The sequence below is a fragment of the Drosophila elegans genome, unplaced genomic scaffold, assembly GCF_018152505.1.
Source record: "Drosophila elegans isolate 14027-0461.03 unplaced genomic scaffold, ASM1815250v1 contig_814, whole genome shotgun sequence".
Classification (NCBI taxonomy): domain Eukaryota; kingdom Metazoa; phylum Arthropoda; class Insecta; order Diptera; family Drosophilidae; genus Drosophila; species Drosophila elegans.
In genome coordinates this window covers 21,372,835-21,397,177 of record NW_024546167.1, presented here as the reverse complement: position 1 = coordinate 21,397,177, position 24,343 = coordinate 21,372,835, and the positions used below count along the sequence as shown (strand labels likewise).

At 42.7% G+C, this 24,343-nt stretch overlaps 3 protein-coding genes across 6 annotated transcripts in view; 1 reads left to right on the top strand and 2 right to left on the bottom strand.

The window, feature by feature from the left end:
- LOC108137836 (zinc finger protein ush) overlaps positions 1-15,527 on the top strand; it is a 61,429-nt gene extending 45,902 nt beyond the window's left edge. For 3 of the 4 annotated variants that reach the window (XM_017259761.2, XM_017259763.2, XM_041710336.1), the window contains 6 exons: positions 10,046-10,977; positions 11,050-11,462; positions 11,901-12,101; positions 12,264-13,662; positions 13,730-13,872; positions 14,462-15,527. In XM_017259761.2, coding sequence (XP_017115250.1) covers positions 10,046-10,977; positions 11,050-11,462; positions 11,901-12,101; positions 12,264-13,662; positions 13,730-13,872; positions 14,462-14,909 — 3,536 coding nt within the window. In that variant the 3' untranslated portion in view covers positions 14,910-15,527. The remainder of the gene's footprint in view (positions 1-10,045; positions 10,978-11,049; positions 11,463-11,900; positions 12,102-12,263; positions 13,663-13,729; positions 13,873-14,461) is intronic. The other variant, XM_017259762.2, reaches the window with a different exon arrangement.
- A 4,357-nt stretch (positions 15,528-19,884) lies between these two features.
- LOC108137828 (SUMO-conjugating enzyme UBC9-B) lies at positions 19,885-20,924 on the bottom strand. The gene is made up of 2 exons (XM_017259753.2): positions 20,773-20,924; positions 19,885-20,691 (listed from the first exon to the last, which is right to left on the bottom strand). Exon 2 carries the CDS (start codon positions 20,606-20,608, stop codon positions 20,129-20,131), a length of 480 nt encoding a protein of 159 aa, XP_017115242.1. The 5' UTR covers positions 20,609-20,691; positions 20,773-20,924; the 3' UTR covers positions 19,885-20,128.
- A 1,236-nt stretch (positions 20,925-22,160) lies between these two features.
- Positions 22,161-23,950, bottom strand: LOC108137869 (minor histocompatibility antigen H13). The gene is made up of 3 exons (XM_017259805.2): positions 23,629-23,950; positions 22,710-23,560; positions 22,161-22,644 (listed from the first exon to the last, which is right to left on the bottom strand). The coding sequence occupies exons 1-3, from the start codon at positions 23,836-23,838 to the stop codon at positions 22,536-22,538; spliced, it is 1,170 nt and encodes a 389-aa protein (XP_017115294.1). The 5' UTR covers positions 23,839-23,950; the 3' UTR covers positions 22,161-22,535.
- Positions 23,951-24,343: the final 393 nt, after the last annotated feature.

The window sequence follows — 24,343 nt, the reverse complement described above, 5'->3', positions numbered from 1 at the left end:
TGCGGGACGCATTGCAATTGCTGCGGGCCAAAGGCGGCAACGGCGAGTGCAGCCAAACACAAAAAACATCGACGGCCAGGGTAATCGAAAAAAAAAGCATTACACGGCGCTCGGCTCTATCAGCTGCGTTCCATCAACACACAGCCCTTTCCCTTGTTCCCTCTACTTTAGCCCCCCTCCATTCTTATCCTTACTAAAAAATACCAAGTATACGACATGTGGGCTGGTGTAAGTGTACCATAAAACAGTAAAATCGTACAGGTTGGGTGCCTACTATTTTCTGGATTTATGATTGGGTATATAAAGCACTGCAATAGCACTTCATTGCCTTCGTCTTTTATGCTTTGCTTTATTTCGCATCCATAAACTTGGGGTATTAGGATTTCAGGGGAAGAAATATATGTTTTACTATTTTAACAATAAATTTCAGGAAGACATTTTCTTTTGGAAGTATATGTTTGCTAAACATATAAAAAATAGCATGCTAAGGTCGAATTCTGTTTATTTAAATGATCTTCCTAGAGCTAAAATTACAATATATCTTAAATAACACATATTTTTCAACTAAATAGCTTTGTAGTTGTTCTTATTTTTATCTAGGACTTTCATAATTTTTTGCCTGTGTTCGAAAGCAGAAACAGGATCCAAAGTGGCAGCCCCGTAATCCTTTTTGCGGCGCGGCATTTATGAAATGTATTCCCGCCTTATCGCTGGCCACAGATCGCAGCTGGTGGTCCTGCTGCCTCTTGGCTGCCTAAACTCCCGCCTGACCCATGGTCCTTGGATTCGGATGATGATGATGATGATGATGATGGGTTCGACTTGGGGGCTTTGGTCATAAAACACTCGCATCAAGTCGAAGGAGGACAGTCCTTTCTGCCTTGTCCTTGCGGTTGCGCAGACAAAGGAGGTGGAAATTGGACGAGAAGGATAAGGAGAAGGAGCCAGGGGGTTGGCCTCACTTTTTGCGGTGGCCATAACACCAAACGCAATCCTTTGGATAAATTTTCTTATCTTTGTCGACCAGACGACGATATTATTTTTAATACAACAACCGAAATTTGTATGTTCGTGTTCGTGTGTGTGTGTGTGTTTGGCTCGTAAATGTGCGTGTGCCAGTGTGAGCGTGTGTGATTTATGTTGTAATTTTTTTTATGTATATGGCAAGCATTATAGGGCTCTTTATCATGCCCCCAAAAATAAGGGATTCTAGGAGAAGGAGTTGTAGGTCTAGAATGAAATTTAAATTTCGCTAAGGAAAGACCCAACTCTTTTTAGGAATTATGGCTCATTACTTTTTAAGTCTTCTAAATCCTTAAAAATTTGGATTGATTGCATAAAAATGTCGTAAAGTTTTTAGGAATACATGACTTGGCGAAAAAGTGGAGCTATTTTTTAAGTTTAAATATAAAGTTTTTTTAGTGAATAGGCTACTTTATTGGATTAAGCATTTTTTTCTAGTTTATATAAATACAATTATTTATTTGCTAGATCTTTCTAAAATATTTCTTTCTGATCTTTTGATCTCCTAGATCTTTATTATTTTAGCACCTTTTAAAGGCTTTAAACCACTTAAATCGATATTGAGAAATGGCATTAAGCATTGACACATGCCTGTCAAACAATTAGCTGCAAATCAGCACGGCGCCTTTTTATCCCATGAATTCCTTTTCTTTCGCTCGTCATCTGAGTTGAACTTGGATTTCTATTAACCCCTTGTGACAGCCACCCTCTTTTACTTTCCCATATTCTCATGGCTGTTTGAATGTGGCTTTTAGCCGTTTACCAACTGCTTAACTCACGCACGAATGACCCTCGTCATTGATGTTGATGATTCCTGATTGATTTTGCTTTGGCTGATGATTGCTGGTTGTGTTTACTGACTTATTTGTACAGTGCGAAAGTTGATCGGCAATCCATGCGCCTAAATCGACTTCAAGCTACCACATTTGTCGAGTCAGAATTGTGTATGGTTTTAATTTTGTGGTAAAAAAAACGGCATTATCTCCCCTGAGTTACCCTGAGTTTTTGCAACACTTTCAGAGCTCATTACAAGCTGTTAGCAGGCACTTTGCACTTCATCATCTCCAGGTAGCCCTCTGTCCTTCCTTCGGCTGAATGCCTCCTGCATTTATGGCTTATTTGCTGCCTGTCAGTCACTTGGCTGCCTCCCATCCGCCACTCCCCTGCAGTCCACGGACCACAAGACCAACCCAACTCATTCCCAACGTTGTAAACGTTTATGGTGCCACCAAGAGAGTAGCCCCGCATTCCCTTTCCCGATCACCCCATCATCCCATCATCCGCAGCCTCATTCTCGTTCTCAAAGCCTGTCCTCTGGGCCTTCGTGTTGGTCTTGCTACCATTCTACTCTCCTCCTTTTCCCCTCTTAACTGCTTCTTGCCTCCTTTTGGCCCCAATCCCCAACTCAAACCCTGCGCCACACAGACGCACACACTTTTCGGGGCCTAATTGGTAGGTAATGATGTGTCTGGCTTGCCGCTTTGTTAGTCAGTTCATAAGGTACACGGTGAGAAAATTGTATATTCATTTCTTTTTAGGTACGTCTATCATACTTTATTGACATAATGCGAATTGAAACTGTATTTCTGCTAGAAATATATTTAATTTTTTTTAAGTACTATATAAAATTTAGGTTTTTAATGTTCAAATAAGTTTATGATGATAATAATTTCAAATTAATCCAAGATAGTGATTGAAAAACTCAATGTATTGAAATACATATAAATTTTTTAACAATATTAAAACAAAAGAAATTATTTGTAAGGCAGACATTTTGTCTGATATGCTAACTAGTTTTACAAACTCGATTGTTCTGTTTCTATCTATCTAAAGAAGTGGTTTGGTAGGTCATCTCAAGCCAAACCACTTATTAGTCGGAAGCATTCTTGAACTGACATTAAAGTACCCTTTTATTCGCGTGTACTTTTCCAGGTTGCGTGGCCTTTTTTGCTGCGTTGCCAAAGAGGCTGGTAGTAAAAGTCCGCCGGGAACTTGAATCGGGCACCCAACTTGGAATTGGAGTTAGACTTCAGGGACTCCTTGGCGGCCTTTGGCTTTGTAGTTGGCTAACTGCCTGTTGTTGCCGTTGTTGCCGTTGTCGCTGACTGCGCGCATCTTGTTAGCAACTCGGACGACTGTTTCCCCGCCTCTGCCCATCAGCAACTCTTGCTGTGGGGTCCTTCGTTCTGCCTCCTTTTCACATTGTGAACCGACTGTTTCCCCCTCTTTTTTTTTCGGGGAGAATTTCATTCCCATTCACACAGCTTGCGGGCAATTTTCGCGCCTCTTTAATTTACTGTTCAAAAAAGAAATGCCAGACCCTGTTGCTGCCCTCGCAGTTTAGTTGCTGTTGTCGTGATTGCTTGATGAACACATCAAAAGTCATCAGCACAGAGAGCGAAAAAATTAAGGCAATGATGGCAACACAATGCCAGGCACGATTTTGGACTTGCCACGCCCCTTTCGTCCGTTTTCCGCCCTCACGAACTGAGTGCACCAGTAAAACAGTAAAGAGAAACAAGCTGTTGCTATTGCTCTGTCGTGTCAAAGGGAAAATGGCCCAAAAGGAAATGGAATCGCAGGCAGGGGGAAATCACAATTGAATTGTGACTTCTTGGGGCAGTTGTCAGTGCTTGATTGATCGGCAAAAAGCGTGATTTGTTTACAGCAATTGCAAATGTTGCTGCTGTGGCATGTTGCTGCTGCTGCTTCCCGCAGTTTAACTGATTTTGCTGCTGCGCCATGTCCGCCATCAAATGATGATGGTAATCAGGGAGAGCGACATTTATGCAAATGCCTGGCTTGTTTAATAAACGCAAATTATGAGCCCGGCAGCAACATGTTGCAGGTAACGCCAGCCAGCCAGCCAGCCAACCAGCAACAGTCGATGGCAGATTAGCGACATTCAAACTTGCACTTGGGTCAATTTAAATTTGTGCAACAGTTGCTGGCACGGCAGCAACTCCTTGCCGCAGCAGCAGCAGCAGCAGCAACACATGAGATTGTGGGAGCAACCGGCAACACAGTATTGTGTATGGCCAAGATCGCAATTGCTGCTGCTGCTGTTGCTGTTGCTGTGCTGCTGCTGCTGCTGATCAAGCGATCAAACAATGCAGCAACAATCGACGCTGAGCGTGCTCACACGAAATTTTCAAGTACTGCGACAATTTTCCTACCCTCCTCCCGCCTCTTGTTATCAGCGCACCATGCAACAGGAACAGCAACAGCAACTGCAACACAGGCAACAGCAGCAACACATCTCAACAGTTGCATCAATTGCTCAACATTGAACTCTGTGCACAGGCCCAGACGATCACCCCTGTTTCTGCCCCCTGCCCTTGCATCATTTGCACGTTTTTTAATTAAGACATCAAAAAGAGACTTTGACTTGGGCGATTTCGAGGAATTGCCTGCTGTCTGTCTTTGTCTTTGTCTGTGGCTTGTGTTTCGTTTTCTATAGATCGAAGATATATAGGTTGGTCTAAATAGACAGTTGCGGTAAGAAAAATAACACAGCGAAATAGGAACAAAGAATCTAAAATTTATATTTTAGAAAATTAACGATTAATCTTCAATACGCTTTCAAAGACTTAAATTAAAAGTGCTGAAAGTTATTACAAATGTTTACATTTATGCAATTATTTAAAAGTCACTAAAACCAATCCGAAAAAAAAAACAAAATAAGTAGTAAACATTTATTCAAAACCCTTTTTCAAGTTGCAGAGCTATAAATTGGCCCTCAGGTGTATGTAGAACTCCCCCACTCTTGCAATTTCAACCTCTTAATCTCTACCCTCCATTGACATCAGCAACTTTGGTTGAACCAAGTGAACTAAATTAGTTCTGGTCGAAATACGAACTTCTGTTCGAAGCCTATTGGTTTGATTTGGGCCGGAATACGACAAGCGAAGAGTGAAAAGGCTACAGGGAGTATACATTTAGGAGGCTGAAGAAGGGCCAAAATTGCTTATCCTCGAATCAAAGGAATTTTACTCTCCGGGTTCCCATAGAGACAACCCAAACGGAGGTGCTGACTACAAGAACAAGAGCTCGGAATCGCAGTTAAGTCGGAGGAGAAGAGCAGAGGATACGGCGAGTAAATCACGAATAGCTTGGAAGCCCCCAAGATATGAGAATGTTGATTATTTACACGGACACACGGTGCAAAAAACAAAAAAAAAAAACTAAAAACAGATCTGCTAAAACTTGGTATCCCCTGCTTCTGCTGGCCAAGTGTGAAGTGAAATGAAATTTGCGAACTTTGCGCTCTTTGCATTCGTTTGCGAGCCGCAGAGGGGCCTTCTTTTCTTTGATTAATAACAATTGATAAGCGCGGAGTTGGCCCACAGACCTGGCTGCATCCCCGAGAGCTGCTGATGGCGTTGATTACCCGTGCCAGGTTCACAGTCCGCAGTCCACTTGAAATCGCAGTCCCGGTCCCGGAAACCCAAGGCAAGGTGGCAAAATTTTCGCGCGAAAATGAAGATTTCCCTTATCACAATTGGCAGCTGCAGACGTTTCCCCGTTCCTCCTCCTTTTTTTATTTTTTTTTTTGGCTGCTCACTCACGTTTTTCAATTTCTGTTCTCCCCCAAAAAAATCCCGATCATCGATTTCGACTCCAGTAATTTGTTTAATTATATTCCCTGCTGAATTTTCAAGTCGGTCTGCAGTAGTCTGCGCACATTTTCTGTGACTAATAAGGCATGTTTGAAAAATTGTATTTGTTTCGATAATAACTAGAAACAGGTTACATCATTAAAATTTAAAGAAAATCGACCCGCAATCACAAACCTACAGTACAACAAACCTTTCGAGGTATGCAATTTCAAAATTGTACATCTATAAAATAAGTTCTTGATTCGTGATCGTTTCAGGTCACTTTACTACTAAGTCATTTTTTTGGGGAAATTAGAAAGGGTAATATAATTAAAATTGTAAGAAAACGGACCCAAAATTACAAACCAGTATTTAAAGTCGTATTTATGGTAATTTACAATACACACCTTAAGATGAATGAAAGATTTTTTAAAATCGGACATTTTTAAGAAAAGATTTGGTCTTAGAGGTGCTGGATTAATTCTAGTTAAGCAGACCAAGCTGTGAAGTCATCAAACTCAAACCTTAGCACACATGGTACGACAATATCTAATACTACTGAATCGATTTGCTGCTTCAGCACTCATTATCCAGTACAAAGCCGCCCCGTTGAATCTCATTACGCGTACACCACCAGTGGCATCCAAGGAACTCTAAGTAGTAAGGCCCGGCCAGACGCACTGGCGACTTGGTCCGCCATCCTAGGCACCTTGGGATTACTTCCATCTCCAGAGAGATCTGGCAATGATTGCCAAAGTTTCGTTTTCGTTTTGCTGGGCTTTTTTCCCCCATTTCGGGTTAACTGACCCCGAAACGATTAGCAGCGGCGGCGGTCTGCGGGTTGAAAGCCAGCGACAAATGAACAAAGGGTCGATCCTGGGGATCTGTTGCTTCTCCTGGCTCCTTGCTGCCCTCCTCCACGTTTCCTCTTTTCCTGGGCAAAATTGTTCGATTGTTTATGGCTGCCAACAACGCCCACCGAGTGAAGTTGCGGCCAAGTGAGAAACCAGCAACAATCATCTGCCGGCTGATAAAGTGCCAGGCATCCCCTGCCCACCAGTATCCCCTACCTCCCCTACTTGGATTGGGATCCCCTTCTCAACTCCACTGTGCACTTGTAAAAAAAAGTGTAGTAAATCGACGTTAATTCAAAGTATTGAGTATTAAATTTAGCTATTTGTTGTTCTAATTAGTTCTATAATTTTATATATGATTTATACAATTTGAAACTTACTAGCCAGATATTTATTTGTACTTTTCTTTCTTTTTTATCAGTCTATTTAAATTTAAATATTATTTCCTTTGATAACCATTACAGTTTTTGAGTTATTTTAAATATAAATATATTGATTTTAAAATTGTTTCCAATTAGATTTTAATACTTTGATGTTATATGCAATGTAATGTTATATGCAATGTATATAATTTAAAATTCAATAGACCGATTTTTATTTTTACTATTCCCTTTTTTTGCCAGTGTGTGTGTGTTTGTTGTGTCGCTTATCGGCGAGGATCGATCGCAGCTCCAGCCAAAGGGAAAAAGGGAAGAGAGACCTAAAGCTGAAGACGGCGGCCGAGCTGATTTAACAAATTGATAAACAATTGTTGGCGTTGGCCGCAGGGGGAGGGGGACGGTGAGGGGTGTGAGGAGGGGGTTACAGGGTGGGGGGCGGCGTAACGTTATGAAATGGCTAAACAAACGATAGCCCGATCGCTGTTTCAGCGAAGACTGCATGTTCCCAGATCCCAAATCGATTTCGTATGCCAATGCGTAACCTTGGAATTCTTCCACGCAGCAAAGAGTAGAAATCCATCTTGAAATATTTACTTTACTTGCCTTCTATCAAATATTAAAAACAACTTAGCAAGTGGTTTATTATTAGTGTATGTATAGGGTTAATTTAAATAGTGAAGTATTTAATCAAGAATTGTAAAATTCGAAAAACCTGATAAATTGAATATTTATTACATTGATTTTCGATAGATTGGAAATATACGTTATATGCAAATATAGAAATTGAATTAATTAATAATTAATGAAATGGTTTCTCACCTTTTTTTCAATAAATTTTAAAATAAAAGACAGCTCGAAAGATAATATCTAGTTAAAGAAATCTCCAAAAACATAATTTTTTTTCCAATTGAAGCCTGAATCTTGGGGAAGAGATTTCACTGCTCAGAACCGAGACTGCACAACAATGAAAACTTTGGGAGGGTGTTGTGATGGCACTCGCGAGACAATCGCTGGAGGAGATCAGCTCCACCAAATGCTATGCCGCTGAACCCCCCTGGATCGAGAGATCCCGGCCTGGGCTAATCCTTAAGCAGAGGCAGCTGTCGCTAGGGGCAAAGCTGGGATCCCAGATCCCAGATCCCAACCAGAAACACAACCAGAGCCAGAGCCAAACTGAAAGCCATTGTTAGCTGTTAGTCTCCCGTTCGCACTCTATCGGCGCTCGGCCATCTCGCTGCTCTTCTCCCGGACAAAACACTTTACGTGTGCGGCTTATCGCCACCCAATCGAAGGCAATAAATATCTTACAAATAAGCAGAATGCCTCGGAATGCCAGCAGAGAGCCCTTTATTTGGTGGAGAAACCGGGGCTGGGGGTGTTGCGATTCTTCTAACCGATTGCTCACGTGCAGAATTGTGTGAATTCGTGAAAAATCGACGGCGGCAATTAGGGCGGGCCGTCAATAGTTTGGCAACAGTTGCAATATTTGTTGCAGTTCCAGTGGCAGCAGCACTGCAGCAGCACCACCGACACATAAACAGCACACAAACAATCACATGGCATTCAAGAGACTCAGGCGACGAACTTGATGCCCACAGGGAAAAATTGGGGAAACTTTAGCTGTTTTAGATTGAGTTTGATTTGGTTTTCATATAATATCCTACAAAAACTGTAAGAATCATTTAAACTTAGATTTTATTAGCGTATTAATGAATATTTTTTGTACCATTGGCCAAAATAAAATTACCAAGATTTTCTTTCTTCTACTTCGGTGAGCTTTTAAGGAAAAGAATAACTTTTTGGTTCAGTAAGATCGTTTATAAGTACCAGTTCTTAAATGTTTTCCCCTGTAGAAACCTTTGTTTTTTTCCTACTTGCCTGAGACTCAGTCGCTCTGGATGTGCTGACATTTCAATAGCCATCAATTGACAGGTCAACGCGCATCTTCTCCAGCCACCAAGCAGGGAAGGCGGGGGCAAGAGGAGGAATCCAGAAAGGGGACTTTTGGGAGCTGTGGCCCGCACGAGCAGAGCAAATGTTTGCTGCGGTCGAGATGTCGAATTTCTGGCGAAGCGAGATGCAAACTGCGAGGCTTATCCGGCGGCTCCATCTGCATGCCATGTGTGTGCCATGTCCACGTCCATGTCCACTTCCACTACCACTTCCATATCCACTGTCCGCCGCTATAATCTCGGCCAGCATCGCCGTTCGGTCGTTATAATATTTCGCCGTGGCCCAAACAGAAACAAATCAGATGTCAGTTCGGGGATTCTGGCCAACTTCGAACTTAGCTGCGATCCGCGGGCCCTAATCATCAGTGCTTGCTGGCCACCATGCGCTTTTCCTTCTACCTTTTCCACCAGCGTTTTCCACGTAAGAGATGGCCAGCGTGGATAAACTTCTGCTCCTGCTCCTCGATCTTGGCCAGGGCAGCTTGTCAAGCCGGCTCCTCTTGTCGCATTGTTTTCACAGCTCTGACCACTGACAATTTGTTCGATAATAATTGCCAAGCAGCCGGCTGACACATAGATTCCTCACGAGAGGCTGGCAGAAATGGGATGCCATGGATTCTGGGAAGGCGATCGAGGTACTAAACTGACATGTAACAGGCTGACCCCGGAGCAGATTCCCAGGAATGCTTGGATTGGGGTCGAAAGATCCCCTTCATAAATCTATCCTTGCAGTTTTAACAAAAAGTTTATATTATATAAAACATTTGTGTATAATTTAATTTTTCCATAAGCCTGTTTATAAAATGCTTAGGCTTTTAGTTTAATCTTTGTTTGGTATTTTTACAAACTTATTAAACTCTACCGTTTAAAAAGAAATGTCTAATAATCCTAATGCTTTATCGTAATGTCTTAAGGCGATTTGATATACATCAAGATTTCTTTTCTTCTTTAGTTAAGTTTTAAACTCTTTATTTTACAATGGGAACTTGTTTATGCACACTTTTAAAAATTAAATTTTATTTAGAAATTTATTTAAAAAGTAGTAGTGTCCCAAAAAAATTAATTATAACTCAAGATTACTTTACTTTATCAATAAGAAACGTTTCCCTAATGTACATTGTCTTACAGATTGCACAAAAACGTGTTTATCTCTATATTTTAAAAGAAAACCTCTAATAATCCTAAACATCGTAATGTCGTAATAATTAATTTACTAATATACATTTTCTGATTTACAGATTCCAAAGATTTGACCGCCCAAGAGATGGGCGTGGAGAAGCAGGAGCAGATGGAGGATGAACTGGAGGATCAGTTGGAGGATGCCAGGGTCCACCAGACGAACAACAACAACAATAACAATAACGATGAAGGCGATGAAGATGGTGACTTCGATCAGCCAGAAGAGGCTACTGCCGAGCAGGATCAGGACTTGGGAGAGACAGAGATGGATCACCAGTCGGAGGAGCAGGATGAAGCGGTGGCCAACAGTCCCAGCACTCCGCCCCGGAGTCCATGCTCCTCCCCCCAGCTAATACCCAAGCTGGAGCAGCCCTCCACTCCGCCCTCGGAGGCGGAACCTTCTCCATGTCCCTCGCCCAAGTTCCCCAAGGTGCGTTTGAATGCGCTCCTGGCCTCGGATCCTGCCCTCAAGCCCGATGCCAAGGAGCTGACCCTGCCGGACACCCGTCTGCTGGCTCCGCCACCGCTCATCAAGCCGGAGAACCAAGTCCCACCGGAGGTGGTGGTGGAACCCCTGCTGAAGCCAGCCCGATTCATGTGCCTGCCCTGCGGCATCGCCTTCAGTTCGCCCTCCACCCTGGAGGCGCATCAGGCCTACTATTGCTCCCATCGCATCAAGGACACGGACGACGCGGGCAGTGATAAGTCCGGAGCCGGAGGATCTGCAGCAGGAGGATCTGGCGAGGGGGCAGGCTCATCATCGGCAGAGCCGCCAGCCAAGATGGCCAGGACAGGAAAGCAGTACGGCTGCACCCAGTGCTCCTACAGTGCGGACAAGAAGGTCTCCCTCAATCGCCACATGCGCATGCACCAGACTTCGCCAGCGGCTCCCACACTGGCCAGTTTGCCAAGTCTCCTCCAGAATGGAATACCACCGCCGCCGCCGCCGGTGGGTGGAACGCCCACTTCGTTGGAGGATAGCTCTAGTCAAGTGAGTAAAGTGTTGAGGTTTTATCAAGTTGCTCCTGCAATAGCGTAATAATAACCATCCCAAATTGTCCAGCAGCAAACCGATCGCTACTGCAGCCACTGTGATATCCGGTTCAACAACATCAAGACCTATCGGGCGCACAAGCAGCACTACTGCAGTTCCCGGCGACCAGAGGGCCAGCTCACCCCCAAGCCGGATGTGTCTCCGGGTGGAGGATCAGGAGGACCGAGTTCCACTGGCGGATCCGGTGTGGGAGTGTCTGTCCAGGCAGCTGTGCCCGGCAAGCTCAGTCCGCAGACGACCAGAAACAAAACGCCCACTCCTGCGATGGTCGCTGTGGCCGCTGCAGCTGCCGCCGCCGCCGCTGCTGCCTCTCTCCAGGCCACGCCACATCCGCATCCGCCCTTCCTGGCACTGCCCACCCACCCGATCATCATTGTGCCCTGCTCCCTTATCCGGGCGGCCAGCTTTATTCCAGGACCACTGTAAGTAACCATAGGAAAATACCCGAAGAAAAACATAAAGAAAATAAAATAAAAATTAATAAAATAAAAATAAATAAAATAAAAATAAATAAAATATAAAATAGAAATCGCCAATGATTTTGATTTATCTGAAGCGAAATTTATTTATTTAATTAATTAATTAATTAATTAATTAATTTTCATACTAGACATCTTTCTTATAAGCAGGACTTTTCTTTATTAAAAATTTAATTTATTTTATTTTATTAAAAAAAAATATTTTCTTAAGAATATTCTTAAAATCTAAAGTGATATTTAAATAGGTAGGAATTTATTCTTAAAAAAATGGCTTTTCATAATTTATTTTCATTAGTAACATAAGTTAACTACTTGGTATTTGTTAAGTAAAATTTGATATATATATATAAACGTGTATTTAATAATCTTTTTAATCTACAGGCCTACACCAAACTCGGGGATTGTAAATCCTGAAACCACCTGCTTCACCGTGGACAATGGAACGATCAAGCCCCTGGCAACAGCCCTCATCGGCGCCTCTTTGGAGCCCGAACGCCCCTCAGCTCCCTCATCAGCTGCTGAGGCGACGGAAGCCAAGAGCAGTCCACCGGAACCTATGCGAAAAGAGGCAGGCGGAAGTCGGTAAGTGGGACTCTAAAAAATTAGGGATGTATAGCTTAAAACTCTATTAAACTACTGTAAACTATAAAAGACGAAGCTATAAAGGTTCTGCAGACATATCATAAGTTACACGATGTCCTGTTTACACACCCCCTAATAATATGTATATTTCCATTTCTCCAGCGAATCTGCGCCCTTGGATCTCTCGCTGCGTCGATCGCCGATCTCCTTGAGTTCGTTGAGCCTGCGACAGCGGCACCTGCGCACCGCCCTCTTGGATGTAGAGGAGGCGCTGCTCGGAGGAGCTGGTAAGGAGAATGTGGAGACGCCGCGGACGGGAGGCAGTGTGACGCCCGAGCAGATCGTGTGCGCGCCCTCCCTGCCGAGCAGTCCCTCGATGAGTCCCTCGCCCAAGCGACGGGCCATCAGTCCGCGCAGTTCCGGGGCAGGCAGTGCCTCCTCGATGTCGCCGCCTGGTCTCAATGTGGCCGTGCCCCATCTGCTGGACATGCGCCCCATGCTGCCGGCGGACTTTGGTCTCACCGAATCGCTGCTGGCCAAAACCAATCCGGAATTGGCTCTCAAACTGGCGGCCGCAGCTGCAGCGGCTGCAGTGGCCGGAGGCGCCACTCTGCCTGCCCCAACGGGTGGTGGGAATCCGGGGAGCGGAGGTGGATCCTCCGGTGGCGGCTCCCAGCAACCGCAAATCTATGTGAAGAAGGGCGTCTCTAAGTGCATGGAGTGCAATATTGTGTTTTGCAAATACGAGAACTACTTGGCGCACAAGCAGCACTACTGCTCGGCCAGGAGTCAAGAGGGCTCTGCGAATGAAGTGGACGCCAAGTCGGCAGTTTCGCCATCCAATCCTGGTGGAGCCGGCGGATCAGGAGCTGGCGGGGCAGAAGCTGCCCTGTCGTCGGTGGAGACCACGCCAGTGGCCTACCAGCAGCTGATCTGTGCCGCCTGTGGCATCAAGTACACATCCCTGGACAACCTGCGAGCGCATCAGAACTACTACTGCCCCAAGGGAGGAGCAGCCACTGCTGTTCCCGCCGTGACGTCCTCGGATCCCGGACAGCTATCTCTGGCCAAGGAAAAGTGTGGAAAGTGCAAGACTGTGCATGAGATGGGCCTGCCATGCCCAGCTCCTGCCTCCAACTCCCTGGCGGCATCTAGCACCAACAACTCCCAGAGCTCCGCCTCCAACAGCCTGAACAAGTGTCCCGTTTGTGGGGTCGTGAGTCCCACAGCGGCGCTGGCCAAGAAGCACATGGAGATGCACGGCACGGTGAAGGCATACCGCTGCAGCATCTGCCAGTACAAGGGGAACACCCTGCGCGGCATGCGCACCCACATCCGGACCCATTTCGACAAGAAGACCAGCGATGTGAACGAGGAGCACTACATGACCTGCATTTTCCAGGAGGAGGAGGCCTCCACGCTGAGCCAAGCTGAGCTGCCTCCGTCGGCAGGCGGAGCTGGAGCTTCGTCGGCAGCCGGTGTCCACGATTCCATGGATCATCCCTCGCAGATGTTCAACTGCGACTACTGCAACTATGCCTCCACCTACAAGGGCAATGTGGTGGGTACTCCTTTTAACTCTCTTGTTGTTAGAATCAATAACAAACTAGATCGTTTATCTTCACCAGCTGCGCCACATGAAGCTGATGCATCCGCATGTCGCCGTCAACTCACCCTCGATCTCCCCCGACACCAGGGATCAGGAGGCGACCTCGAACCCCACTCCCAATCAGCACTCGAACTCCGAGGGTTCCAATGGCGAGGCAGCCAGGTAAGGACAGGAGGAAGTTTGTGTCAATCGTGTCCCTCTAAGAGGTAGTTAAGAGATGAACAAATAATTAAGTTTCATATTTGAGCAAAGTCAGGACTTTTGGCAATGAAGAGAATAATTTAATTTAAGCTGTTAGCTTTCTAGATTTCTATACAGGACACATTTATGACTGGCTTAGTTCAAAAATCGACTTAATGAAAATAGGCTGTTGAGGAAAGATAAACCAGTTAGGCAATTTTATAAAAAAAAATAAATTTAAGCTGTTAGTTTTCAGATTTAGTTTACAAAAAGGGAAATACTTTTACCCAGATAAAGTTTCATCATTATTCATCCCTCTCTCACTTTTTTAACAATCTGTTTGAAAATTTTACAAAAATCGGAGTTTTACCGGAGGCAACATGCCGGATTCAACCAATTATTAATCAACAAATTATAATTTCTTTGTTTTTAAACATATATATAAATAAAATTATTGTGTACGATTTCAAAAACAAGAAAAATGTATGGGACAATCGACATTACTTCATTGTTGTTCAATGAAATAGAAAAATTTTTATTCTTGTTTTCTAACATATATCTATTCCCCCAGTTTCCTCATCAAATCGGAGCCGCTGGACCCACAGCCGCCCACGTTGAACCTGGTGCACGAGAACAACAACTCTCCGATCGCCACGCCCCACATCAAAGCTGAGCCCATGGACATGGTCGTGGATGTGGCGCCTGGAGGAGGGCTGGCTCCGCCGATGGCCTCTCCGCTGGGAAACAGCAGCGTGGCTGCCGCCGCAGCAGCAGCAGTAGCCGCTGCCGAGGTGATGAAGAAGTACTGCTCTACCTGTGACATATCCTTCAACTACGTGAAGACCTACCTGGCGCACAAGCAGTTCTACTGCAAGAACAAGCCCATTCGCCCGGAGGCCAACGACAGCCCCAGTCCGAATCACCTGGGCGTGGCCGTTGGCGGAGGCGTGGGCGTGGGACTGATGGCTGGACATGGCCAGCAGAAGAACAAGGAGAACCTGCAGGAAGCGGCCATTTGAGAGAGCCAGCTGCGGTGGGAGGCGCAGCGCAAGCAGCTGGAATGGTATTACAAATGCTTCTGAGCTGAGCAGCAGCGGCGACCGAACGAACGAACCTATTCGAATCCTAAGCATAGCCACCTCTTACGTGTAAACTATACGAAAACCGCAATCTGTACTCAACGACAGTATTCCCGGAGAATCTCCCTGTCGCTGCCCTCCACTTCCAACCGCCACGAATTGGGGACTGACTCCTTCGATAGCAGTAGATATACATATATACAGCAACGTTCACGCATATACACGTATAGTAACTAAACTAAACTAAACTAAATATATAGACTACCTAGATATATGTAGACGCATACCCATGCAGTGGGAACCATGACATATAATGCATGCCAAAGCTTACCACTAAGACAGAAAACAGAAACTAAATCGAGTGCAAGAAACTACAAGTTTGCAATGGTTTGCGGATAAGACCGAGCAGTCGGCGGAGTAGTCCTATGTAGATCCAATACTATATTGTAAATGGCTCGCTATTCCACGTGGATGCGAGCGTTTAAAACTGTGTAATTTAACTGAGTACATTATTTATTAAGTGTGTGCGACAATAAAAGTAATTAATTTATTCAACAATTATTATTATTATTAATTATTATTATTATTAATTTTGGATTCAACTTACGCAAGAGTTGCCGGACCGAGAACAATAGTTAAGTTCACAGGGATGCAGATGCGTTGCATCATAAAATTTGCCAAAAATCGGCCCGAAATTAGAAACTTAGTTTTGAACGCAAATAACAAGCCAAACAAGAAACAACTACAAAAAATAACAAGCCAAAATTTTTAAGCAAAATGTAAATGCAGTTTTTAAGAGGCTTAAGCCACAAGTCTTTAGAGATATACCACTTTGACATCAGATGCCTGACAGAAAAGTTATGGATTTAAAATCTCCGAAAAAATCGTCTATGCAGAAAAGTGACCAAAAACCTGCAGTTTTAAATCCATAACTTTTCTGTCAGGCATCTGATGTCAAAGTGGTATATCTCTAAAGTCTTGTGGCTTAAGCCTCTAAAAAACTGCATTTACGTTTTGTTTAAAAATTTTGGCTTCTTATTTTTACGATATAACTGCTTAATTGATATCCTAAAAATAGCCTTGCAAAATGTGAACAAAAACTTTCAGTTTAAATTTCATAACTTTTTTTTCAAGCATCCAATCTCAAAGTGGTATATCTTAAAAGTCGTGTGGCTTAGTTCTCTAAAAATCTGCGTTCAAAACTAAGTTTGTAATTTCGGGCCGATTTTTGGCAAATTTGATGATGTAACCCCTTTCTTAATCTCCGAAAAAATCGTCTATGCAGAAAAGTGACCAAAAACCTGCAGTTTTAAATCCATAACTTTTCTGTCAGGCATCTGATGTCAAAGTGGTATATCTCTAAAGTCTTGTGGCTTAAGCCTCTAAAAAACTGCATTTATGTTTTGTTTAAAAATTTTGGCTTCTTATTTTTACGATATAACTGCTTAATTGATATCCTAAAAATAGCCTTGCAAAATGTGAACAAAAACTTACAGTTTAAATTTCATAACTTTTTTTTCAAGCATCCAATCTCAAAGTGGTATATCTTAAAAGTCGTGTGGCTTAGTTCTCTAAAAATCTGCGTTCAAAACTAAGTTTGTAATTTCGGGCCGATTTTTGGCAAATTTGATGATGTAACCCCTTTCTTAATCTCCGAAAAAATCGTCTATGCAGAAAAGTGACCAAAAACCTGCAGTTTTAAATCCATAACTTTTCTGTCAGGCATCTGATGTCAAAGTGGTATATCTCTAAAGTCTTGTGGCTTAAGCCTCTAAAAAACTGCATTTATGTTTTGTTTAAAAATTTTGGCTTCTTATTTTTACGATATAACTGCTTAATTGATATCCTAAAAATAGCCTTGCAAAATGTGAACAAAAACTTACAGTTTAAATTTCATAACTTTTTTTCAAGCATCCAATCTCAAAGTGGTATATCTTAAAAGTCGTGTGGCTTAGTTCTCTAAAAATCTGCGTTCAAAACTAAGTTTGTAATTTCGGGCCGATTTTTGGCAAATTTGATGATGTAACCCCTTTCTTAATCTCCGAAAAAATCGTCTATGCAGAAAAGTGACCAAAAACCTGCAGTTTTAAATCCATAACTTTTCTGTCAGGCATCTGATGTCAAAGTGGTATATCTCTAAAGTCTTGTGGCTTAAGCCTCTAAAAAACTGCATTTATGTTTTGTTTAAAAATTTTGGCTTGTTGTTTTTACAATATAACTGCTTAATTGATATCCTTAAAATAGCCTTGCAAAATGTGAACAAAAACTTTCAGTTTAAATTTCATAACTTTTTTATCAAGCATCCAATCTCAAAGTGGTATATCTTAAAAGTCGTGTGGCTTAGTTCTCTAAAAATCTGCGTTCAAAACTAAGTTTGTAATTTCGGGCCGATTTTTGGCAAATTTGATGATGTAACCCCTTTCTTAATCTCCGAAAAAATCGTCTATGCAGAAAAGTGACCAAAAACCTGCAGTTTTAAATCCATAACTTTTCTGTCAGGCATCTGATGTCAAAGTGGTATATCTCTAAAGTCTTGTGGCTTAAGCCTCTAAAAAACTGCATTTACGTTTTGTTTAAAAATTTTGGCTTCTTATTTTTACGATATAACTGCTTAATTGATATCCTAAAAATAGCCTTGCAAAATGTGAACAAAAACTTACAGTTTAAATTTCATAACTTTTTTTTCAAGCATCCAATCTCAAAGTGGTATATCTTAAAAGTCGTGTGGCTTAGTTCTCTAAAAATCTGCGTTCAAAACTAAGTTTGTAATTTCGGGCCGATTTTTGGCAAATTTGATGATGTAACCCCTTTCTTAATCTCCGAAAAAATCGTCTATGCAGAAAAGTGACCAAAAACCTGCAGTTTTAAATCCATAACTTTTCTGTCAGGCATCTGATGTCAAAGTGGTATATCTCTAAAGTCTTGTGGCTTAAGCCTCCAAAAAACTGCATTTACGTTTTGTTTAAAAATTTTGGCTTCTTATTTTTACGATATAACTGCTTAATTGATATCCTAAAAATAGCCTTGCAAAATGTGAACAAAAACTTACAGTTTAAATTTCATAACTTTTTTTCAAGCATCCAATCTCAAAGTGGTATATCTTAAAAGTCGTGTGGCTTAGTTCTCTAAAAATCTGCGTTCAAAACTAAGTTTGTAATTTCGGGCCGATTTTTGGCAAATTTGATGATGTAACCCCTTTCTTAATCTCCGAAAAAATCGTCTATGCAGAAAAGTGACCAAAAACCTGCAGTTTTAAATCCATAACTTTTCTGTCAGGCATCTGATGTCAAAGTGGTATATCTCTAAAGTCTTGTGGCTTAAGCCTCTAAAAAACTGCATTTATGTTTTGTTTAAAAATTTTGGCTTCTTATTTTTACGATATAACTGCTTAATTGATATCCTAAAAATAGCCTTGCAAAATGTGAACAAAAACTTACAGTTTAAATTTCATAACTTTTTTTCAAGCATCCAATCTCAAAGTGGTATATCTTAAAAGTCGTGTGGCTTAGTTCTCTAAAAATCTGCGTTCAAAACTAAGTTTGTAATTTCGGGCCGATTTTTGGCAAATTTGATGATGTAACCCCTTTCTTAATCTCCGAAAAAATCGTCTATGCAGAAAAGTGACCAAAAACCTGCAGTTTTAAATCCATAACTTTTCTGTCAGGCATCTGATGTCAAAGTGGTATATCTCTAAAGTCTTGTGGCTTAAGCCTCTAAAAAACTGCATTTATGTTTTGTTTAAAAATTTTGGCTTGTTGTTTTTACAATATAACTGCTTAATTGATATCCTTAAAATAGCCTTGCAAAATGTGAACAAAAACTTTCAGTTTAAATTTCATAACTTTTTTATCAAGCATCCAATCTCAAAGTGGTATATCTTAAAAGTCGTGTGGCTTAGTTCTCTAAAAATCTGCGTTCAAAACTAAGTTTGTAATTTCGGGCCGATTTTTGGCAAATTTGATGATGTAACCCCTTTCTTAATCTCCGAAAAAATCGTCTATGCAGAAAAGTGACCAAAAACCTGCAGTTTTAAATCCATAACTTTTCTGTCAGGCATCTGATGTCAAAGTGGTATATCTCTAAAGTCTTGTGGCTTAAGCCTCTAAAAAACTGCATTTACATTTTGTTTAAAAATTTTGGCTTGTTATATTTTTTTTTTTAAAAAGATGGTTCAAACCGCGCAGTTACATTAGCTTCTGTCAGCGAGCACAATTCTCGGCTGACTAAAAGCATGCAACAATTTTATACGAGAGGAAGCCGCATCGTGCAGTTGCGCTGCCAGATTAATTTCTCACGAAAGGTGGCCGGATCGACAGGAAAATATATTTAAAGGTGGCCATTTTTGGACAGCTCAAATATGCCCCCAAAACAAATTTGAAAATCTGGCGCCTTTGTGAATAAATTGTTATTAACTGAACTGAAACAGGGAATTTCAGAGCTTTAATTAGGTTGTATTACCGCTCTTGCTCTGGCATATCGGTGGCACGATCAACGTTCGATTTCATTTTATAGAAATTTTTGCAACAGTATGTGAAAATCTCTCGAATTATATACTGGCACATTTGCAACTTTCACATATTTATTTAAATGATAAACGCATTCGTGCAGTACTGGCGAAGGACTGTAACCAGTATTAAAGGAGCCTATTAAATAATGAAAATGTATTAGCACAATCCTGTCCCTGAATTACTATTAACGATTTCAAGCGCAAATTATTCCCATCAGTTTGAGATAAAACCTTTCAAACGATGTACTCCCCACTTGCATATTTACAACTATTACATTTTTATTGAAATAATGTACTTATGATGTACTCAAGTACATAAATTAAAGATTCTCCTTATGGAATTGCCTAGATTAAAAGCTGGGAAGGAGTGACAAGTGGGTGCCACGTAGCCACTAATCACATGACGCATCGACTTATTAGATTTTATTCAAATGATGAATTACACATAGTAGCTGGTATAGAGCAAAGATATAATCAAATGTGGATTTTGTGTGCCGTAGAGTTTCGTTCAATTAGGTCAACTTAGTAAAAGTAAATAGATGTGGAAGCGTTCACGAAAACGCTTTCCGTCTAGATGTGTGTTTGTGTGTGTGTTTGTTTATGTTAATGCCTATGTGGGATCGGACCTGGAGGCGGACCTAGACTACTCGGACTACTCGGTGGCCGCCATGGCGCGGGCCTGGGCGCGGACTCGCTTCTCGTACTCCAGGCGGTTCTGGCAGTAGATGGTGTAGGCCTCCGCCTGGGCCGGGTCCTTGATGTTGGGCTCGTTGAGCAGATCCTGGATGCCCAGCAGGATCTGCTTGATGGTGATGGCCGGGCGCCAGTCCTTCTCCTCGTCGAGCAGCGACAGGCAGACGGTGCCCGAGGGATAGACGTTGGGGTGGAACAGCGGCGGCTCGAACTTGCACTTGGGCGGCGAGGTGGGGTAGTCGTCCTTGAAGATCATGCGCAGCTTGTAGAGGCCGCCCTCCCAAGGCGTGGACTTCTTGCCGGGAATGGCGCACTCCCAGATCATCAGGTTGAGGGTGCCGTCGGGATTCTTGGCGGGACGGGCCACGAATCCAAAGGGGTGATCCTTGCGCCACGCCTTCCGCTCCTCGCCCAATCGCGTGATTGCAATGCCGGACATGGTCAGCACCTACTTTTGCCCAAGATGTAGTCCGAAATCCAGTTTTTCTCACAATCCCACTTTGCTTTTGCACGCGCGTCTGTCTGCAATTGTGTGTGTGTGGGTAACTGGCGTGTGCACTGTCTTTTTGCGGCTTTTCTCCAACCAATGGAGCGTGGACCTACCTTTCCGGTGCTGTTTACACTTCAACAGGCCTGCAAATTGCCCAGTTTTAGCTATCCGCCACCGGGTTTTACAGTTTTTGCAAATTCTAGCGCAATTTTCGCAGGAAAGGAACGCTTGCCTTGTCCACGCAAAAGGTCTAAATTTGCCCAGGCAAACGGTCACACTCGTTTGTTATCGATAGCAAGTGTGACCCTAACAAAAAGTAACATTTATATACTAACCATTTAAAATTATTTAAATTCAAAATAATTTTTAGGTAATCAAATATAGTACATCAAATTATTTATAGATTTAGGTCAAACTGTTCCTTATTTAACTTAATTAATGATATTTAAAAAAAATGTGTTTTTTTTTTATAAATAAAGTACACGTTACTACTAAAAATAAAGCCTATATTTTATTTAATTCACCCTAGACACAGTTTTTATAATAACTTAAGGAGATCCCAAACATATTTTTAGATGGTAAATTAAAACACAAATATAAAACCCAGATTTTTATTTAAAAAATACCTTTGTGAGCAGTCATTTACGTACCCAATCAAAAAAAGTTATAGCCTGATTCCATTGCCGCATTAAAACGCATTTAGCCAAATGCGCATTTATTTACACAGGGAATCCCATAAGGCTAAATGCCGCATTTAAAATAAATGCGATTTTTAAATGCGATTAAAAACCATTCGCCCCGAAAGTTTTTAGAAAAAATACTGGAAAATACCGATGTTTAACGATATTTTGTTCGTGCCACCACTACAACAGCTGTTTTTTATAAGCAAGGTTGGCGCAATTTTTGATTTTTTTTGAATATAAAATCTATTCCGTATAAAAATGACTGAAACCTAGAGCGCACGCTGCAAATTCTGCTCGCAGTACCACAATGCATTACTGCTGGATCTCTGGAATAAAATTACTCCCACATATACGGGGATCCTTGCCTTTTTTAGAAACTGTGGTGGCCTTCATTGCAAACCCGTCATAACAACGCAATCAGCTTCTCTTCTTTGTCGTTCAAGTTGGCAAATGTCTCGGTCGCAATATGGATGTCCTGCTGAGCATTACAGAGTTTAGTAAACTCACTCATGTTCATTAATTTTAATTAATTTCTTTTGGATTTGCCAAAATTCAAAAGTAAACAAGCCCAGATCAGCTGTTCGTGCCACTCACATGTCGGAGTAGCATTAACTAAATGCTAATGCGCCAATGGAATCAGGCACACTTAAAAAGTCCACTAATGCGGCAATGGAATCAGGCTATTACACAGCATAACCTTGGTGTTACGAAAATTTGAATTTATTCGTATTTAAACTGTTTACATTAATTTTTGCACTTGGTCTTATGAAATGCAATGCTGTATTTGTTAATATTAAGTGGTTCCCTATTAAATCAGATACCTTTTAACGGATTTATTGGAGAAGGGGCTGTTTTACAAAAAATTGGAATATATTTGTATATAAACTGTTCTTTCTTAAATGTACGCCTCCTCTGCGCGGAGCCACATAAATTAATAGAATTCTACATTTAAATTTGATTCTGGTAAAAAAGTTGACAAGTAATTTTCTACAATTGTAACCTAATCAAACTAAATAAGGTTGTTGTGCCTGGCCAAGGAACGTAGCTAAAACTCAATAAGTGAATAGTCTTTTGTAGCGGTGTGCCGTAGCAGAAACGGATTGCGATAGAGAGTGGAGCTTGGCTAGCTGCAGAAGACATGTTGCGATGGAACGAATGATGGAGATGCTGTTCGGGGAGCGTCCAAACTGGCTTTACTTGCCCTTCTTTGACTCCTTCTTTTTGCTGCTGGACGAGCTGGTGCCCTCATCCTTTTCCTTCTTCTCCTTCTTTTCCGGTTTCTCCTCGGGATGGTCTTCGTATCTGGAGGGGGGAAAACCTTCTTAGTTTTACATATTTGAAAATATCAACCTAGATACGAGACTTACGCAAAGAGCACCTTCAGCTCGCCGCGGATGAGGGCCACCAGGAGCGGGGTGCCCATGCAGGCTGGCACCAGATAGAGCAGCGCCGGCTGCGCGTGCTTGAACACGTGCATCACGAAGATGGTGGCCAGCAGGCCCAGGAAGTAGGCGATCAGGGTGGAGTAGAAGTAGATGCGCGTCTTGCGCTTCTTGCTGTCGTCGAAGCGCAGCAGCAGGGCAATGAAGATGCCCGGAATGACGATGTCGCCCAGTCCCAGCATGGCGAAGTTGGAGGCATTCAGGCCATTCTCGATCAGGTCCTGGGGGAACACTAGCTTGATGGGCGCCTCGAAGCTCTTGGCCACGGTGACCATCACGTTGGTGCCGAACACCCAGAAGATGTCGTAGAAGAACAGCCCGCTCAGCAGGATCACGCCCGTCACAAAGTTGTTCAGGTGCAGCATCTCCACGCCGTTGATGGCGAATGCCAGGCCGAACAGGTTGTTGGCAATCCAGTGCTTCTTCAGCAGGTACCACACACCGATCGCCGAGGAGATCACCAGGCAGACGATGTCGTGCGTGGAGAACTTATAGTTCACGATGTCCTCCTTGTGCTTGCCCTCGCCCTTGGTGAACAGGATGTGGAAGGGCACCTTGGGCACGGCGGCCGGCATCAGCGAGTTGATCACCGGGCTGAGCAAGTGCGCCAGCGCAATCACGCCCAGCACAAAGAAGTAGCCGGTGAGCAGGTAGTTGATGTGCACCTTCTGGAAGATCTTGAAGAACAGGTACAGCCCGAAGAGGGCGCACGAGGCGATCAGCGGGAAGTACATGGCGTCCTTTTTGGTCATCGTGTCGGCCTTCTCGCCCGTGGACTGCAGGGTATCAAAGTTCTTGGTTTAGGCACAATTCTGGACATGATCTCCTAGCCCTAGGCACATACCTTCTTCAGCTTGTGCAGCTTCACCGAGCGAATGGAGCCGAAGATGATGGGCAGCATGGCCATCACCACCAGGCTACTGTAGGCCACAGCCATGCCCTCCGGCGTCGAGGGCTTCTTCTCCGCGGGCGCCGACTCGTTCTTCGGCGCGCTCACATTCTCGATGATGCCCTTGAGCACCTCCTTCACGGTTCCGAGCACTTCCTCCGCCATGGTCGCCAAATCCAAATCCAATCCTGTCCTGAGCTGAGCTGAAAAGTCGCCGGCTTGCGGGGGTGAAAAACCGTGAAATGACACGCAGCAGCACACGTCAACAATCTAGATGGTGTGACCGTTCGGCGTTCAGCCGAAAATATACCATAAATATACCGGAGAAGTTATATACCATTTACAACGGAAATTATACTAATTTATTTAAATTTAAATAAAATAAGACAGAATTGACAATAAAAGTATAACCAAAAAATAGTAATAAAAGCTAAAACATATTTAATCAATCCATAAACAACATAAGTTTATTTAAAATAAAATAATATAAGGAATAAAAAAATCCATACAAAAAATGAGTTTAGTAATATTTTCTGAATCAGCGAGTCCGACTGTAACGGAAAATCAAGGTTTGATCTCTGCAGGATTTTGTCGACTTATGTGATACAAATTTTTCCTTTGCAAAATTTGTTGAAAGGGTGAATAAACTACGGTTCTGGGAAAATTGTAG